General features: G+C 50.4%; 1 protein-coding gene across 16 annotated transcripts in view; it reads right to left on the reverse strand.

Annotated features, from left to right (window-relative positions):
- CIITA (class II major histocompatibility complex transactivator) overlaps nt 1-18,737 on the reverse strand; it is a 44,914-nt gene that overhangs the window by 16,884 nt on the left and 9,293 nt on the right. For 9 of the 16 annotated variants that reach the window (XR_001598774.2, XM_016159657.2, XM_016159652.2 and 6 more), the window contains exons 2-6: nt 5,398-5,541; nt 5,088-5,183; nt 2,765-2,827; nt 2,504-2,584; nt 578-631 (exon numbers count right to left, since the gene is read on the reverse strand). Coding sequence is in view for 15 of the 16 variants with exons in the window: in XM_016159657.2 (XP_016015143.2) it covers nt 578-631; nt 2,504-2,584; nt 2,765-2,827; nt 5,088-5,183; nt 5,398-5,541 (438 nt within the window). In the remaining variant the exon portion in view is untranslated. Of the gene's footprint in view, nt 1-577; nt 632-2,503; nt 2,585-2,764; nt 2,828-5,087; nt 5,184-5,397; nt 5,542-7,574; nt 15,933-17,924; nt 18,386-18,737 lie in introns of those variants that run through there. The other 7 variants (XM_016159648.2, XM_016159656.2, XM_016159660.2 and 4 more) reach the window with 6 other exon arrangements.

Genomic DNA, 18,737 nt, shown 5'->3' on the forward strand with positions numbered 1-18,737 from the left:
TCTCCCCATCAGATTGGGACTCTTTGAGGGCTGGGACCTGGCTTCCTCTACTAGAGCCTTTCATTCCTTAGTCCATCCATCCCCACCCAGGGGCTGGTCTTTCCACCTTTGTAGTGACAACTGGGTACAAGGAGAGGGAAGAAGGAGGGGAGGGGAAGGGACTAGATAAGAGGGCTGGGGAGTGGAAGGGGGGTGGGAAGGAAGGGGAAGAAGTATCTGGTGAAAGGAGCTGGTGAGCTTGAGGGAGGAGGCTCACTGAGGCATGGGGTTCTAAAGAGGGAAGGAGGGCAGTGGGTAACCAGCTGACCCTTGGGGAGTCTGCACCCCAAAAGAAGTATGGCCTGGAGGGGCAGTGAAATGAGGCTAGGGGCAGGGGCTCAGCTCAACTCAGCATAAAGAAGACGAGGCTGTTAGTGAAGAGGCTTTGTAGGAGAAGCTGAGTCTCCCAGCTCCACCTCTCACTAGCTGTGTGACCTTGGATAAGTGGCTCCACCTCTCAGAGCCTCTGCTTTCACATGCCAGTTTATATGCGCACCGGAGGAGGCCTGAGCCTCGACATCTCCCTGGACCTACCCACCCTGCTCACCAAGCTTCCTGTGCTTCAGGTCCGCGGGGAGCTCCTCTGGGAAGGCTGCAGAGAGAACACGAGCTCATCAGCCCCCGGGAAGGGATGTTCCAAGCCAGGAAGGGCTCCTGGACCCCAGCAGGCCAAACAGCTCTGCCTTACATGGCTGGGAAGTGGCCCTGGGGGTCTCATCCTCTCCCCTTCCACTGACCATTCCTGCCCAACACCACTTCAAGGCTCGCAGGGCAGTGAGGCACTGGAAGTGGCAGAAACACAAAGGTGACAAACAAGATGAGTTTGAGTTTAAACAAATAAAAATGAATGCCACCCTGAACAAGCCCGGTCCCGTCTGATCTCAGAAGCTAAGCAGGGTTGGGCCTGGTTAGTACTTGGGTGGTAGACCACTTAGGAAGACCATGTGCTTGTTATAGCTATAACAAATTTAAAAAGTAAGGGATCGTAAGCTGACAAGGTCCTTGAAATCTGTGAGGTCACCAAGGGTTGCCTCACCTAAAAAAAATAATAATAATAAGATAAAAAATAAAAAATGAAAAACAACCTGCTTTTGATCCCTTCCTAACTGTGTATCTTTGCAACACGGCCTCTCTGAGCCTCTGATCTCTCATCTGTGAAATGGGGGTAGGGGTGATTCCTGTACCTTGTAGGAGGAGCACATTGGAAATGTGTGTGAACACCAAGCATTCAGCACAGCAATGAAGAAAAACCCTTGTGACCCGAGGGGCAAACGAATTATGGTTCACCCACCAATGAAATATCATGCGGTCTGGAAAAAGTACGAGGATGCTGAAGGAGCCATGGGAAGTGTACTGGTGTCTGCGTGTACTTCGAAATGTTCCGAATATAAAACAAATGGATGGCTGGATGGAGAGAGGGATGGACAGCGATGTGTTAAGGCAACTATAGGCAAGCATTAACTATAGGATGTAAGTGGTGGGTTGTTTGTAGTGCAATTCTTTCACCCTTGCCGTATGTTGGAAATTTGCATAATAAAATGTAGAGGAAAAATATTTATCAAATGGAAACAAGAAAGAAATGAAGGAAGGAAGGGGTGTTCCCTGGTTGCAGACAACTCCGGACAATTCCAAAGGCAATAAATACAGTAGTCTAGATTGTGACAAGTGCTAAGGTGCTAAGAGAGACACAAACAAGGGGAAAAAAATAATCTATGTGAAGCAGTGGTCAAGGAAGACCTCCAGGAGGAGGTGATATTTTAACCAAGACCTAAAAGATTTGGAGTCCGCCATGAAAAGAAGTAGGGGAAGGGCATGTCATACAGAGAGAACAGCAAGGGTAAAGGCCCTGAGCTGGAAAGGGTGCGTGGGTTACAGGAAAGGAAAGAAGCCAGTGTGTCTGGAGCAGAGTTGGTTAATGGGGAGTTTGGAGAGGTGGGAAGGGTTAGGTCATGCAGGCCTTGCTGTATGTATTTTGTAGCCATTGGAAGGTTAGTACGGCAATGAAATGATCTGATATGCATTTAAAAGCTCATGTTGGCTGCCAGGTGAGGCCAGATTGAGGAGGCAGAGAAGTACAAGTACTTGCCAAGGTCACAGAGACCACAAACAGCAGACAGAGGACTAAAAGCCAGTTCGTGCTGACTCCAAAACCTGTGCTGGAAGAGACCTCTCTCAAATGTAAGAGTGACAACTAAGAACGAAAGGGAAGCTAGAGCCCAAAGTCCCTTTGGAAATGGCAATCAGTACAGCCAGGGACAGAGATCCAGCAGCAGAGTGGCCACTTGCACCCGGCCATCTGCTTCCTCCCTGGAGAGCAGTGTGAGGGGAGAGGCGAGTGGGATACCCAGACCCCGGTGGACTGGACAGGACTCAGTGAGGGAGTGGGAGCCACGACAGGCTTTGGGGCCAAGGCAGGGCCAGGACTCGGGCAGGGCTGGGCCGGATCGGGGAGGGGCTCACTCACGTCTTTTCTGACTTTTCTGTCCTGCTTCTTCCAGCACCTCCAGGCTCTCGCTGATTATTTCTTCCAAGCCTATGTGCTCTACTTTGAAGAAAAACCGAAGACACGAACGCGCCCAGTCAAATGGACACCCAAGGTGGACCTCCACTCTTCCCATGTCGGGGAGGGACGTGACCACCCACTGAAGGGTGGCCATCGGGTACTGTGGTGCTCCCCAAGGAACAGGAAAGAAATGCAGGCTGAACCAAGAGCTCCCCAACTTACTGAAAATGTCTTTGCTCAGGCCCTCAAATTGGGAGTCCTGGAACACGTACTGGTCCAGTTCCGCTGCCCAGACAAGGAAAAGTACAGTCAATCAAGGCATTCTCACGGAATCCCTATTGTGTACCAGGCCTTGGGCTATGCATCAGCGAGCTGTGACCCTCCAGGCCTGGCACATGGTAAAGCTCAATAAATGTTTGCGGAACGAATGGTCAAATTAATGAAGAAACACTGAGCCTTTGTGGGCCCTTAATCTAATTGAAGGGATGAGGTTGAAAACTCATTTCTTGTTATAAAGTAGTGGAACGCAACGCAGCTGAGTTTAAATTCCAGCTCTACCGCACATTAGCTCTATGAGCTGTGTGACCTTGGGCCAGTTACTTAACCTCTCGAGGCCTCTATTTCCTCATCTGGGTAATGAGAGTAAATAACGCCCATAAGCCAGGGATGGATGGTGAAGATCGGAGGCTCTGCATGTAAAGCCTCCGACACAGTAGTCAGTATACAGCAGGCACTCAACAAATAGTGGTTAATTATATGAAGTAGAACATGGCTTGGAACCAATGGGAAGACAGTTATTGCAGCAGGAGGCTGGAGGAGGGGGTAGAGTATATAGTGGGATGGAGTGTGTCTGAACCGTGGAAAGTGGAGGGCGTTCTGAGCAGTGGGGAAAGGTGTTCGGGGTATGTGTGGTGCATTCTGACAGAGAGCTGTCTGTCGTTTCATGTTGGAGAAAGCTAGGACTTGAGTTTAGAGGCAACAGGGAGCCACGAAAGGCTTCTGAGCTGAAGAATGAAGTGAGGGCAGCAACAGTGGTGATGGCAATGCTGATGATTACAGTGGAGCTACTTACCGAATGCTTACTCTTTGCAAATTCCTTTTCTAACTACTTTACGCACAGAACTTATTTAACCCTCACGCCCATCGCATGAGACTGGTGTAATTACCATTCCCATTTTACACATGTGGAAGCTGACACAGTATTTCGGGATGCTTCAATGAGCGCATGCCCAGGCCAGGATGCGGCCTTCTAGGAGCAGACCTGAGGAGCGCACGAGTGAAGCTGCCTCCTCCACTTACTCAGGAGGCTCCATTTCCCGTGTAGCTGTCCCTAAGGGAAAATCCTAAGCGATCCTCAAATCCTTTCTTACTGCCTCTGATTGTGAGGAAGTGTGAGTGCCTTCAGCCCCAAACACTTCTGCTTCCCCTGACTGAAGTCCCAGGAAGGTGAGGAAGCAGGCAGACTCTCGGCTCTGTCGTTTTGAGACACGCAGTTACTGCTCCCTGCCATTTTCTGCCCCTGTGCGATGCCGGGTTAGCTGCGCGCTGGGGGAAGCCTCGCCACATCTGTGCCGAGCACAGATCTCCTGAGTGATGCGGTTCTTGGGTTACCAGGAAAAGGGCCACTAAAAAGAATTGTACAGGTTGTTTATGGTACAAAGGCGCACAGCTAAGAGGGGAAATGGGGGCAGGAAATGGAGCCTGCACTTCGATAATTCAGATGTTACTTCCTGTTGGGGGCTGTGTCCTCCAGAAGACAGGGCATCTTTTTCTAATTCGATAAAGCCTCTGTATGAGACAGTGGTGACCCTGGTGAGGAGAGATCCTTTACCCCGTCCCCACCCCCCCAAAACAAGAACAGCAGAAACACCTCTCCCCAAAGAGTTCTTCCTTTATCTGAAAACTGTGGCTCTTTTTTAAAGCTGCAAACCAGCCTCTCAGCTTACGCCTCACCAAACCTCCCCACCCTAGATACTTCCCTTTTTGTGGTTAAAAATAAGGACTTTGAAATGAGAAAGATATAGGTTAGCATTTCAGACATGGGCATTACTATCTCTAATGCAACCTTGGGTAGATTGCTTCACCTCTCTGAATCTCCATTTGTGATCTGTAAAATGGAGATGTAAACAGTGTCTACTCCCTTTGTTGTGAGAATCTGATGTGATAACCCACATCCAGTGATTAGTACGCAACAGTGAAAATACTAGAGTAGTTTGGCCGGGGGAAAAAGAGGGGGAGGGTGTAGGGTATGGGCTTTGTGGGGAAGAAGGAAAGAAGAGCAAGAAATAGAGAAAGGTATAGAAATGGAGGCAGAGGATGTAAAAGTGAGCTTTTGTTTGCCCGCGGGTCATTAGTGAAGGGGTCTATCCCGCACTCTTTCCCACATCCCCTCTTCCCTGGAGTCTCTGTCCTTTTAACCCTTGCCACCCCACATGCCCTTTGCCCTGCTCTCTGATAGAGAATAAATGAGATTCACAAAAGCGGGTGGTGGGGGGGAACCTTTCCTCTCGATTGTCCTTTCTCTGGGCTCAGGCTACTTCCTCACCGATATTGGCATAAGCCTCCCTGGTCTCTTCATCACCTTCGATGTCACACAGCAGCTTGCTGAACTGTTCACAGTTGATGGTGTCCGTGTCGGGTTCTGTGGGGGGAAAGCCTCTTGAATGAAGCAGGAAAGATCTGGGAAGGGGGCTGGCGCGGAAGGCGTGAGAGACCTAGCGGGGCTGGGAGAGAGGGCCTCAGGGAGAGCATCACGCAGGCACGGGAGCTATCCGTGGTGCTGACCGGAGCTCCACCGCCGGCACTTCCCGCGGTGTGCCATGGGGGGGCATGGGGCCACAGGGAGGAAAGCCCACCTGAGCAGAGATCGATCTCTTCATCTGCCAGGTCCATCTGGTCATAGAAGTGGTAGAGCTGCAAAGGGTCAGCATTGCTGTTAAGAAGCTCCAGGTACCCGCCTTCTAGGGGCCCCAAATCCATGGCAGCACACTGTCCACTGCCTGGAAGGGATGTTGAAAAGATGCAGAGAATTAACGCCTACCACAGTGTCCAGCCGGGTCACTCGGTGAAGGCCAGGGTTGGAAGGAGCCAAAGAAAGTGAGAAAAGTGTTCATTTAGCACCTTTTACATGCTCAGAGCAGTGGGGAGAGGGAGCTACATTCCCTTTTTTTAAGGAACTTAAAATCACACCAGGAAGATGCCCATGATACAGGAGAGCAAACCGGGGAAGCGCAGAGTCAAGATGTTTTACACCTGTGAGCTGGAGGACCTGAGTTCCATATGTTGTGTTGCCATGAAGAGTGACAGCTAAGACCGGTAGAGCACCTACTATGTGCCAGACACACGGGTTCGCATGTTTAATCCTCACATTAACTACCGTATGAGGCAGGTACTATTACTGCCTTCATTTTACACACGAGTAAACTGAGACTCAGAGAGGTAAAGTGACTTACATAAGGTAACTCTGCTTCATGAGGCACCAGGATTTGGTTCTGGGCAGTCTGACTGGCGGGCCTGCATTTATCTGTTATGCTCTACTGCTGTGGGTGACCTCGAGTAAGTCTCTGTCCCTCTCTATGCCTCGGTTCCCTAATCTGTAAATTGAAGTGGTTGGGACGGATTCTCTGTAAGATCCCACATTATCATTTGTTGAAGGACACATCGGATATCTTAGATGCTACTTCATTTAGTCTTCAAGACAACCCTGAACACGTCCACACGAAAACTTGTATACAGAGCATAACTGCATAGATGCATAATTCATACAGCCAACACACAAAAACAACTCAAATGTTCATCAGTAGGTGAATGGATAAACAGAATGTGGTAAACCTATACAATGGAGGGTTATTCAGCCACAAAAAGAAGTAAGGTACTGATACATGCTACGGCATGGATGCAAACGGAAAACAGTTATGGTCAGTGAAAGAAGCGAGACACAAAGAGCTACATATCGTATGATTCCATTTATATGAAATATGCAGAACAGGCAAATCTTTAGAGACAGAAAGTTGATTAGCGGTTGGCTAAAGTTAGGGGAGATTTGTAGGGGGAAAAAAAACCATTGTTAATAGGTATGGGGGTTTCTCCTGGGGAAGATGAAAATGTTCTAAAGTTGACCATGGAGAAGTTGCACAACTGTGTGAGTATACTAAAAAAAAAAAAAAACACTGGAAAGTACACTTTAAATGGGTGAATTGTACGACATGTGAATTATATCCCAATAAAGCTTTTAAAACAAAACAAAACACTAATCTTGGAAGGTAGGCATCATTGTCTCCATTTTGCAGGTCAGAAGCTTGAGGCTCAGAGAGGTTAAACTCTTGCCAGCAAGGGCCAATATGAAACCTCACCTGTGCGGCGCCAGTGCCCTGGCCGGCTCCCTTGTTCAGAGAGTCTAAAATTCCATGGTGTGTTCAATTCCTAGGGCTGTTGCATCAAAGTACCATAAACCAAGGATCTTAAAACAATACAGCCTATTCTCTCACAGCTCTGGAGGCCAGAAGTCCAAAATCATGTTGTTGGCAGGGCCACAGTCCCTCTGGAAGCTCCAGGGGCGAGTCCTTCCTTGCCTCTTCCGGCTTCAGGAACTGCTGGCATTCCTTGACATGTGCCTTTGTGGCCAAACCACTATTTTCTCTGCCTCAGTGGTTATAGCACTTATTTGTATCTTAATTTTTCTGCCCTTCTCTTATAAGGACCCTCGTCATTACTGGATAATCCAGGATGATCTTATTTCAAGATCCTTAACTTATATCTGAAAAATTCCCAATCAGGTAGCATTCATAGGCCCTAGGGATTTGATGTGGACATACTTTTTTTGGGGGGGGGCATTTGACCCACGGTTCATGGGACACATACATGCTGGAAGGAATCTGAGGAAGTCTGTTGGAGAAAGTGAGAAGAGAGCCAACTCCGAAGACCAGAGGATGTGAGGAGCCTTCTGGTGCCCCCGCCTGGCCCAGAAGAAAATGGAGTCGAAGCGTGGAAGGACAGTGGAGGATAACATTATGAAAAAACACACACAACTCACCACCTTCCAGCTGCTTCTTTTCCTTTCACTCATCAACAACTCTCACTACCTACGGAGGGTCTCAACACAGACCCCAGATGTCACAGCAAATGAACTTCCCAGTACAAGGGGTCCTGGGTGGAACTGTCTGTTTATAACAGATTGGGTTGCGGCTGCAAGATGCAAACAACAGGCTTGCAGGCTTGCATCAAAAGCCCAGCCAGCTATGACTGGAGGAAGCAGAACTGAAAGACAGACCTACCGCCCTTTACTTGGAGGGAGGCCAAGGCTGGGAGGAGGGGGAGGGAAAAGGGCTCCATTTCTCCGAACACTGGGTGGTCCTGAGAGCTAGCCAAGCAACCTACTGTTCTCTCAAGGACGGTAAGAGAAGACCTCCCTGCCCCAAACCTTACCTGCTGCCTGCCTCCCATTTCCATTCTATGCTAGTTATTGAGAGCCTGCCTAACTTGTAGCAATCTGCCTCTTTTTTCCAGGCAGTAATATCTAGTGACAGCAGCTTGGAAGTGACCCCGGCAAATCTAGAAATGAATCGTCTGACTTTGGTCAAGTTACTCAAACTCCGTTTTCTCATAGGCCATCAGGATGCCCGGGACCTTCAACCTCCTTCATTCTACAGAGAAGAGGATGAGACCCTGAGAAGGAACATGCCTTGCACAAGGCCTCACGGCCTGCCAGTGGCCAAGCCTGCACCTGATCCTCCTGCACGAGACTCCCAGTCCATTGCTCTTTCTTGCCAATCAAAATGTTCTCATTCAAATGAGCACCCCTGTTGTGTCTAGGTGCAGGAACAGGGACAAGCAACTATCACAGATGGGCGATGGCAGGGTATGCAATGGGGAGAAGCCTGAAAATATCTAGCCCAGCCTCACTTATCGACAAGCTCAGCTTCAAACCTTGGGCGACATCGCCAAATGTGGTCAAACGCCAGAGAGAAAGAAGGCAGTTTAGAGTCCAATTGCTTCACTCTGAAACTATTCTTACCTACCAACTCACTGAAACCTGGACAAGTTCAAGTTTTAAACCTCTTGCAGCCTCAGTTTCCTCAACTGTAGAATGAGAATACTACTACTTGGTAACTCATATAAGAATTAGGTAAGTTAATTCACGTAGAGCCCTTAGGAAGGTGACTGGGGCTTAATAAGCACTTCATGAAAGAAAACTTAGAACAGCATCCAAAATATACATGATGAGCTCAGTATGGATGATGGTGGTTGTGGTTGTTGTTATTATTACTATTACTACCCACCTCTTACCTCTTTGACTCCTGCCTGAGTCACCACATTGTGAAGCCAAGCTTTCTGTTCTTTTGAGGCAGGAAACCCCACGGAAACAAGAAAGGCCCTCGGTCAGCAGTGCAACCTGGAAGGCCCAGTCACACCCCCTTCTTCATCACTGACAAGGTGCCTGGGAGAAAAGTCATCCCCGGGACCAAGTTCTGTGTTGCTGGCTCGACTCGGACAAGAAGAAATCTCTCAGACACCCCTAACATATATCACAACACCTCCCTTCCTGTTCCCCCAAGATGAACTCTGCATTTTATCCATTTCCTTCTGAGTAGACAGGGATTTGCAGCTCACAATGGACTCTGCCTCCACCGTGCCCTCACCATCTGAGCTCCCGAAGAGCCTCGGGGAGAAGGTAGGATGGAGTGTCATGCACACTGGACAGAGGAAGGTACTCAAACGCCTGGCTGAAATGGCTGAAATAGCTTGTCTAATATCACCTAGCTGGAGAGCTTGAGGTTGAATTCTGGCGGGGAGGCCTTAGGCCTCCCGTAGATTCCACCAGTAGATCAGGATAACGAAGCTTATCTTGTGGGATCGTCAAAGGGCCAAGAGGGATTCTGGGTGGTGCACCAGGCACACAGGAGGCCCATAGCCAAAGGAAGCCCATGATGTTGGGATGTCTCAGAGCTGAGACTCAGACCCAACAGTCTAGGTTCCCAGTCTACTTCTTTCCACAAGCCACAGCCTCCCACTCATGCCAAGATCTACGTGCAATTCAGCCTAGCACCCTCTCTCCCCGAGGGTTCCCACATCCATGTTTCCTGTGTCTCTAGATGCTGAGGAAATGCTTCAAACGCCCCTCAACTGGACTCTTTCTCCCCACCTGCAATTCCAGAGGGGACTGGGGACAGAAATGGCCCTGATCACCCCACTGGAGTGAAGAAAGTGCCCTTCAGCTGCCCAGCACAGGGCAGATCATAGAAGCCAGGAGCTCTGGGAGGGCGGGTCCTCATCTGTCTCGCTCCCCTACCCACAGGCTCCAGCCTGCTCCGGCACCTGGCGGGCTCCCTCCACCAACAGGAACAATGCGTAACTAAAATTCACAAGTGAGTGCCAGGCACCAAACAACATGATGGACAGACATTATCCCACTTAGTCTACCTTACACATTAGCTATTTATATTCCCGCTTCTCAGATGAAGAAACAGGCTCAGAGAGGAGAGTAGGAAGCTGAGATCTGAACCAACTCCCTGGCTCCAAAGTCAGCTTCTTCTAGGTGCTCTTGGACCCCGGCCCCCAGGGGGGCTGCCCTCACTCGGTGAGAGAAAGTGTGGGTGGCAAGATGATTTCTCCTTTTGAGGAACGTCTGAGGCACAGCTGAGGAGTGGTTGTGTCATTTTGGTAAATGAGCAATATTTTTAGAACGTCCTTTTAGAGGCTGCCCTTTCCCCGGAGCCACCACCTTCTACATCCAACTTGAGAAAAGATTACTAATCCTTTTGCCGCCGAAAGTCCCTTTTGGGGTTTGTTTCCACTCTCACTTCACACTATACCACATGTCTGGAAAGAGCGTATGCACCAAAATGTTTTCTGAAATAAAATTCATTTCTCTCTCCCAAGGGAAATCGAGTGTGGCCAGAATGTCCTCACTCAGACCTAAGCAACTCGATGTTCAGCTTATACAGCCTCTTCTTGTGTCAATGTCACACCCGTCTCTGCTGGGAAGATTCTTTTGTGTCTGGGGCTATGCTGGGTACTCTATATTTATTATCTTCTTTCTGTTGTCAGAGCAACTCTGGGAAATTGGTATTATCATACCCATTTAACAGAAGATGACAATGAGGTTAGGCTCAGTTTATCAGATGATTTCCCCCATCCCCCAGAAAGGGGAATATATCTTTGAGAGTCTGAAGAGGTACTGAGAGGGAAAAAGGGGCTCCTTTTTTTGCCCTCAACAGCCTTCGGCCCTTCTCTGCACTGTGATGAGAGCGTGAGAAGGAATGCTTCCCTATTTGCTGACTATAAACTTCTCCTGAGAAGGGAATGGAAAACCTCTGAACCGTGTCTGGAGACATGGGTCTGAGTTTCAGCTTTGCCTTTGACTTTGGGTACATTTCTTTACCCCTCTGAGCCTGAGTTTCACTGGCTGCATGTGGTAGCTCATTCGACTAAGTCATTTTGGGACCTTAGATTCCTCATTACCTGTCGGCCTTCCCCCCTTGCTATGACCCCAGGGCCAGCCCCCCAACACTGCCCTGCTCCCCAGCCTCATGACAAGCTGCTTCTGGAGGTGAGATGGTGGTGGGAAGCAGGAGTCCAGAAATACTTATCTACCATGACCAGCTCCCAATCAGCATCTTTGTGGGGTTCATAGATCAAATTGGTTCTTCTTTTCCTCTTAAACCCTGTAGTCCTCCAGATAAACTCTAAAACATCTCCTGCACTTTTCTTCTCTAAATCTGCAACAATGATTTACTGAGCATCTCCTATGAGAAAGTCACTGGGTTCAAGTCTCCAGGGGCCCTAAAGAAGTAAAAAACACAGTCCCTGCCAAGAAGCTTGTTGTGTAGACTCAGATAATATTTCAGAAGCGAGACAAAACATGATAATAACAGTACAGAGTTTAAGAGGGCAAACTCCGGGTTCAAACCCCAGTTCTGCTCTAACGGTGTGACTTCATGTAGGTTACTCGGCTTCAGTGGGCCGTGAAACCTCCTGCACTTGGCTGGCATAGTGTGTACCTCCCTTGTTTGCTGTGATTTGCCTGAAGTGACATATCCAGGAAGTGCTACTAAGATGTAAGCTCCGATATGAAAATAGGGAAGTGTCGCTTGACACTACATGACCGGCAAAAATTAGAAAGCTGGGCAATGCTTTCTAATGGGTTGATGGGAATGGGTTGGTATGGCCACCCCAGAGAAGAAACTGACACCATTTAGCATACCTAAGGATGTGTAGATCCTACAACCCAGCAATTCAGTTCTTGAGTATATACACCCCAAAGAAATATTCCAACCACACAAGGAGACTCATCTGAGGATGCTCACTACTGTGCTATTTGCAGTGCCAGGGAATGGGAGGCCATTTGGGTGTCTATTGCTGGGGGGAGAGACAGGAAGAAGCAGCAGCCACAATCCACGGAGGACGATGCAGTAATTAGAAGCGGCAGACCAAATGCGCAGAGAGCGACACAGGTGCATCTGAATGACACAGAGTAAAAAAGCAAGGGACAGAATGACCTCTTGATGGCCCAATTCGAGGTGTGCAGAGTGACGCACGCACATGAAAAGGCAACACGTGTGTCACAAAGACACACACAAACAGAATGAAGAGGGCAAAGGGGGTCAACGACATGGAGACGGGAGACTAGGCTTTGGGTAGGGAACAAGCAACACAAGATACAGACGACGCATTATAGAATTTTACACCTGAAACTTATGTAACGGTATCAACCAATGTTACTCCAACAGATTTCATTTTAAAAACGGATACATGTAAACAAACAAACACACCTTGAATGCACTGGAATGGGTGCCGGAAAGGGGAAAGGGATACTACCTCGTGTGGACCCAAGATCACAGAGTACTATGGGGTGAGGTACGCAGTTAACCCAAGGTGGAAAGGCTCCTGAAGTTTACAGAAAGCAAAGCAGAAACAAAGAGGATGGACGCTTCCCAGGGTGGGCCACCTCCGTGGCTCCCCAACTGTGCCTCCACAGAGCCTGGCACCCACAGAAGCTCAAAAGGTACACCTGTGCTCTCACCGCTCCGTGGGCTGTCTGAGGAGGGGGCGATCTGGGCCCAAGAGCCCCCGATCCTGGCAGAAGAGATGAGAATGTGCAGGACCTGGAGACGGACAGGGGAAGGCAAGTGCCATCTGTAGAGGAAGAAGCCCCACGCTGTTTGCCAGCTCAGTGTGGGCGTCCCAGGAAAATGAGACAGAGACAACTTTCAAAAACCGCTAGTCTCACTCAAGACTTTCACTTCCGGGAAGAGCTTGCAAAAGTCACGTGAGACAGAGGGGAAAATGAGGTAGGTGGCCACGCTAAGGGGCTTATGGGGCTGGAAGGTGGCTGGAGGTTTTGGTCGCTTCTCCTCCAGGCAGGGAGATTACAGACGTGTGCATGTAGCACATGTGCGTGTGTGAGCATATCATGGGGGCGGCAGGCCAGACAAGATTCACGTCAGGAGAGGTCTGGAAATACTGCTGTTGGTCAGCTCTGGCACCCGACTCTGACTGCAGACTCCTAATCTGTGCCTCGGGGACTTGGTTTGGAATATAGATCGAAAACGAGCAGAGTCAGGCCCCTAGACCTCGGTGTTTTATTTCCCGAGGCAATTTCAGTGTGAGCATGTGTGTCTTAATTACCATCACGCTGTCTCCACGTAGAGTATACAAGTGATTGTTGCCAAAGTCCCCGTTACTCCCTATTGTCTGCTGCCTGCCCCATTTTGCACCATTATGGCCCCTTAGGTATTTGGGTTCACAACCCTTGGCTCAGAAGCCCTTTAATGTCCCTTCTATCTCTGACCTGCTGGAAAGATAATGGCTTGGGACGGATGTGTGATTGGGGCAGGAAGAGGAAGGATGAAATTCTGTCCTGTCCATAATGGAATTGAGATGTAGAGGAGGGTCTCTTCTAAGGATGGGCTCAGAGGGGACTGGCCAGTCCCGCAAAGGGCAGGAGCGGGAAGCATGGGAGTTGCGGCTTCTCCCGTGCCAGCTCAGACTAAGGGGATTAAGAGATAAGCTGTCTGAGAACCGTGGGGGCATGGAGTGCCACTGGATTCCACTGGATCCAGCCTGCTGCTCTACCTCAACCCCTCCCCCCACCCCGAGTTCCAGCACCCTCAAGAATCTTGGCGTTCCCATCACAGCTCCCCAGCCCCTCCGTGCTGGGACCAGCCTGTGCCAGGACAAAGGGACTTCCGAGCAGGAAAGCCAAAAATTGAAGCAAGACTGGCTCCAGTCCCTGCTCGCAGGGCTTCTCAGCAGTTGGAGGGCGCATGGAGGAAGTGGACCGGCACAGCCATGGCGACAAGCTGAGTTTACTACAACAGACGGTGGGGTGGGATCCACACAGAGTCATGAAACCTCAGATCTGCGCCTGCTCTGTGTCTGACAGTCTAGGACCCGAGCCAAGCCCCTTTTCCTCTCTGCTCTCTCCAGTGCCACCCTCTGTTAAATAAGACCGGCACTCCAAAGCAGTGGTTTTCACGCGAAGCCATACAAGGACCCCAGATCTCAGAACAGGTGATGATGGAGCTGTCTGATTAAATGGGATTAGGGGAGGCTGAATCTCTGCTCCTCCAAGGGGGCTGCCCAGAGCACAGTTAAAAACACACGCCCAGATAACAGTTACGGCCTCGGCCTCCAGATACACTCTTGATTTCACAGTTTCAGCTTGTATAACAGTTGCTGTGGTTTGCTGCTCAGATGAGCCTCATTAGCACCAGCTGCTGGAGGGCAAGTGGCTTACAGCTCACCACTCAACCTCTCTTGGAATAGCCCAAAGTCAGGGCCGTTCCCCAGAGGTAGCCCGCATGCAATGACTGGTCCTGGTGGGTACCAAGGTCTGGCCTCCGTGCCTCAGTTTGAGATAACCCTGAAGCCTATCCCAATTTCGGCGCTCCACACGGGACTAGCATAGACTTCTGTTGTGACTGTATTGCAAACCAACCCCTCCCTCTGCCCGGTCCTGCTTCCTCCTTCTCCCCTCTTGAACTTTCCCCAGGAAACCTCTCCTGTGCAAATCCCCATCTCCAAGTCTGCTTTCCAGGGAACCCCACCTGAGACAACTCGGTTCTGATTTTCCCCGAGTGGGGCCTGGAAATCATAAAGAACCCTACAAAAGACCCACCATGGAGACCACCTCTGAGAACTCAGGTTAACCACCTGTCTTCTCCGGACACCGCTGAGTGCAAGCCCCACTGAGGACAGCCATGTCATCACAACTTGAGAAATCTCGGAACTCAAATGAGACCAGCCCAGTTTGTGCATGTGCCTGTAAACAGCTCAGTTATTGGGAGTGGGGAGCCAGGTGGTCCCGGGATGAGAAGGACACAAACTGTAAGAGCTATGGCCAGGGGTGGAGGGGTGCCTTCAGCGCTGGTCCGGAATGCAAGCCCCCTTCAGCCTCACCTGGCCTCTCCCACCTCCAGGTGGCCTTCTCTCTGCACATCCCAACATTCCTAGCTGTACTCAACAATAGCCTAGAAAGGAGTCCAACGAGTTTTTTTCGGGAAGAGAACCTGAGCCAAGCGCTGGGGCGGATTGGGGACTGAGGATGCGAGTCAGGCCCCCAACTTCATTCCTGGTCCCCAGCTCAACCTAACATGGCACCTACGCCAGTACCAGGCCCTGGAGACTCCAAGATGAATCAAGGGCTAGCCCAGCCTGCCAGGATTTGTTGACAGAGCCCAGGAGTTGGCAGTCCTGGCTATAAATCAAAATTGCCTGGAAAAGTTGCCAAACACACAGCTTCACCTCTCGAAATTCTGATTCAGTAAGTCTGGGGTGGGGGCCAGAATTCCGAACTTTTAAATGAGCTTCCCCTTTCTGCACCCCTCTGGGATACACACACGCACACGCACACACACACATACACAGTGCTTCTGCGAACTAAGAGAGGTTTGATTTCCAAGGCAGCTTGTGTTGCCAAGAAGACACTGACTCTTGGTATAAATGGCTTTTCTAGAACACCAGAAAGTCTACAATTCTCCTTCCCCTAAGTGGACCCTACATTTCTGCCGCCATTGGATGCTTTGTCGATTCTTATATTTTTTCCTTCCAAAAGTCCCTTAGCTGCCATGCCTTTGATCTAGCAGCCCCCCTGGGTCATTTTAATTGCTACCACTAGTGTCTCCCAAACTTCTGCATCCTTGACAATTTGGGGGTCATATCTTCATACCACCTATTCTAGAATTTTTAAAGAAACAGATATATTTCATCTAAAACAGAACTTTCCAGAATCAAAAGCGAGGGCTCAAACACACGCTTGTACACGAATGTTTGTAGCAGCGTTCCTCACAATAGACAAAAGGTGGAAACAACTCAAGTCTCCGTCGACGGATGAAGGAACAAACAAAATGTGATCTAGCCACACACTATTATTATTCAGCCATGAAAAGGAATGAAGTTCGGACCTGTGCTACAACATGGACAAAACTTGAAGGTATTATGCTAAGTGAAAAGAAGCCAGACACAAAAGGACAAACATGATATGATTCCAGTGATGTGAGGCAACTAGATCAGTCAAAGTCATAGAAACGGAATGCCGGATGGTGGTTGGCAGGGGCTGAGGGGAGAGGAGAATGGGGAGTTCTTGTTTAACGGGGGCAGAGCTGCAGTTGGGGACGATGAAAAAGTTCTAGAGCTGGATGGTGGTGATGGTTGCACAACACTGTGAATGTACTTCATGCCCCTGATTTGCACATTTAAAATGGTCACATTGGTAACATTTGTTATTATTTTTTTTTAAAAAACTTTTAATCACAGCCTCACATGGAATGAAAAAGGAAGGTATCGCTTGCCATTGAAAACAAAACAATGTTATCAAAACAATGTCAGCTGCCCCACTGCTTTGTTAAAAAGAAAACTTAATAAGTACTATAATTTAGAATGCTGTTAAAGATCCCTACACATAAAAACAGAAAAGGATGAAAAAAAAAATCAGAAAAGCACCAATTCCCTCCTTACAAGAACCAGTGTCAATTAATGCCTCTTTGGGAAGCGTCCTGGACCACTCACCATGCATGTGTCAAAGTCTGCTCCAGACACCTGAGTTCAAATCCTGACTCTACAAACTTCTCGGCTATGTGAACTTTGACAGAATCTCTCGGGGAAGTCCCCCAGAGGTTTTGTAACATGGAGAGAGTACAGAGGTTGACCACATCTGTGCCTCTCAATTTATGTATGACCTCTGGACCTCTGACATAGGAGTTGCCTGGGATAGATAGATAGATGGTTTCACCTGCTATTGGGAGCCCCGCCCCAGGCCTAGCCTGGAAACCTACACCCTAAACAGCCTCCCAGGTGATTCCCCTGTGTAAGAAGTCTGGGCCCGCCCTCCAGCTCAGTGATCTCTGAGGACTCTTCCACTTGACCTCCCAGCGCCTTGGAGACAAGGTCTTTGCCAAAGGCAGCCCGGGGTTTGGAAAATGATGATTTGCTGGGGTGTCCTCCTCTCCCGCTTCAGCTCCACCAGGCCCTAGAGCACGAAGCAACGATTTCCTTAATCTTCTGTCTGACCAGAAGTGCTGTTTCTTTGCGGGGGTGGGCGCAGGGATGGAAGACTTCCTGCCAAAGTGAGGAACTCCTGGCTGCGGCTGGGGATGGGGCGCTGAGGACTCCTAGGCTTGTGTCCCCTGCCCTGTGTCAGGTGAGAACTGCGGCGTTAAGAGTCCCAGACAGAACTAGACATGTCACTCCAATTCCAGTGGTCTGGGACCCCAGACAGTCCCACTCTCCTCTTCTGGGCACCCTTGATTATCTCTTTAGACTCTAAGGCTTAGAGGGTGTGGCTCAGGACCTCAAAGTGAGACAGATATGCTAACCATCAAGGCAGTCTGAGAAAGCCCCTGCTTCCCAACATGGTCAAAGAGAGGCGAGGATTCTCAACAATCTGCTCTCTGCTCGCTAAAGTTCCCACTCTTCCGGCCCCCCACAGCCCTCTTGTGATCCAACGTGGGGTGGCCCTGGTCCCAGGTCCCCTGCAGAGGGAGACCGTGTCCCTTCCGCGCACCCCTGCATACCTCCACAGAATCGAGGATGCACAGCGCCCGGCACCGGCGCCGGCCGGGGCTTGGCGCCACCACCTGTCTCTGCTCTGCGCTCCCTCTGCATCCCAGCCCCTCCACAGACGCTCCTGCTCCCGCTCGCCCCGCCACCTCCCCTCGGCCCGCCCTCTGGGCACCGCAGCCCGGCTCCAGGTGCCCGCTCCAGCTCCTGTGTGCAGCCCTTCAGTGGATGCTGGAAACGAGGAGTTTCCCGGGTCTGTTCTCTGCACTTTCCCTCCCGCTGCTCCCAGCCTCGCTCTGTAACCTCGGGCACGTAGAGCTGCCTGTCTCGAGTCTCGATTCCCAGCCCCACTTTAGGGGCTGCAGAGGGGATTTCGGTGACCTACCACTGCTCCAGGGACTCCCGCGCTGCCTGTGGCCTCTTCTTCTCTGCAGCTCTGGGGCTGCTATGAGCCTGGGTAGTCGGTCACCTGGCCAAGCCACTCCACCCCCTGCAACAGCCCTTGTACTCTTTCACTTTCTGTCTGCACCGCACCGCGGGGCTTGGGCCGGGCTGGGGAGTAGGCAGGCACCCAAGCCACCCCTTGCTGGATCTACCATGTGCTTTCTCGGAAGTGCTTTGGTCAGTGGCACCTCCAGAGCATCCAGTCAGATCTTTGAAATGGCCAGTCCCCTGCAGCGGGAGAGCACTCGTGGGTGTGCTCTCTGTAAGCCCTGGCTTGCCGCGAGCTTGTCCCCACTCCTGTCCTCGCTCCAGGGTGGCCCTTGATTGCTCTCTAGCTCAGCACCACCGTGAGGGAAGCAAACCGCCCCTGCAGGGCGCATGGACCCAGAGAGTAAGGGCAGGAAGAGAAAATTCCTCAGGGATTTTCAATGGCCGGAAGCGCCAGCCCAGCAACCTGGTGCGTCCATCGCCACGGCCCCCATCGGCATCACTCCAGCCCCTCCTCCTCCAGAGGTCCTGGCCCCCTGTTCCGCCCACCGCAGAACTTGGGGAGTTCATTTCCCTTCCCAGGCTCAGATTTCCTCATCTGGATTGAAGGGCTGGGTCAGGTAACTTCTGACCTCTCTTTCCGCTCCTCAGAAACTCCCCCAGCAAGCTCTGGCTGTGGCCAAGGAGCCAGCAAACTTGTCATCAGTCTGGGGGTTCAAGGGAAGTCACATATTTCAGCAGTGTCTGAGGAAAGGAGTCGCAACCC

Source organism: Rousettus aegyptiacus, unplaced genomic scaffold (genome assembly GCF_014176215.1).
Source record: "Rousettus aegyptiacus isolate mRouAeg1 unplaced genomic scaffold, mRouAeg1.p scaffold_m13_p_8, whole genome shotgun sequence".
Lineage (NCBI taxonomy): Eukaryota > Metazoa > Chordata > Mammalia > Chiroptera > Pteropodidae > Rousettus > Rousettus aegyptiacus.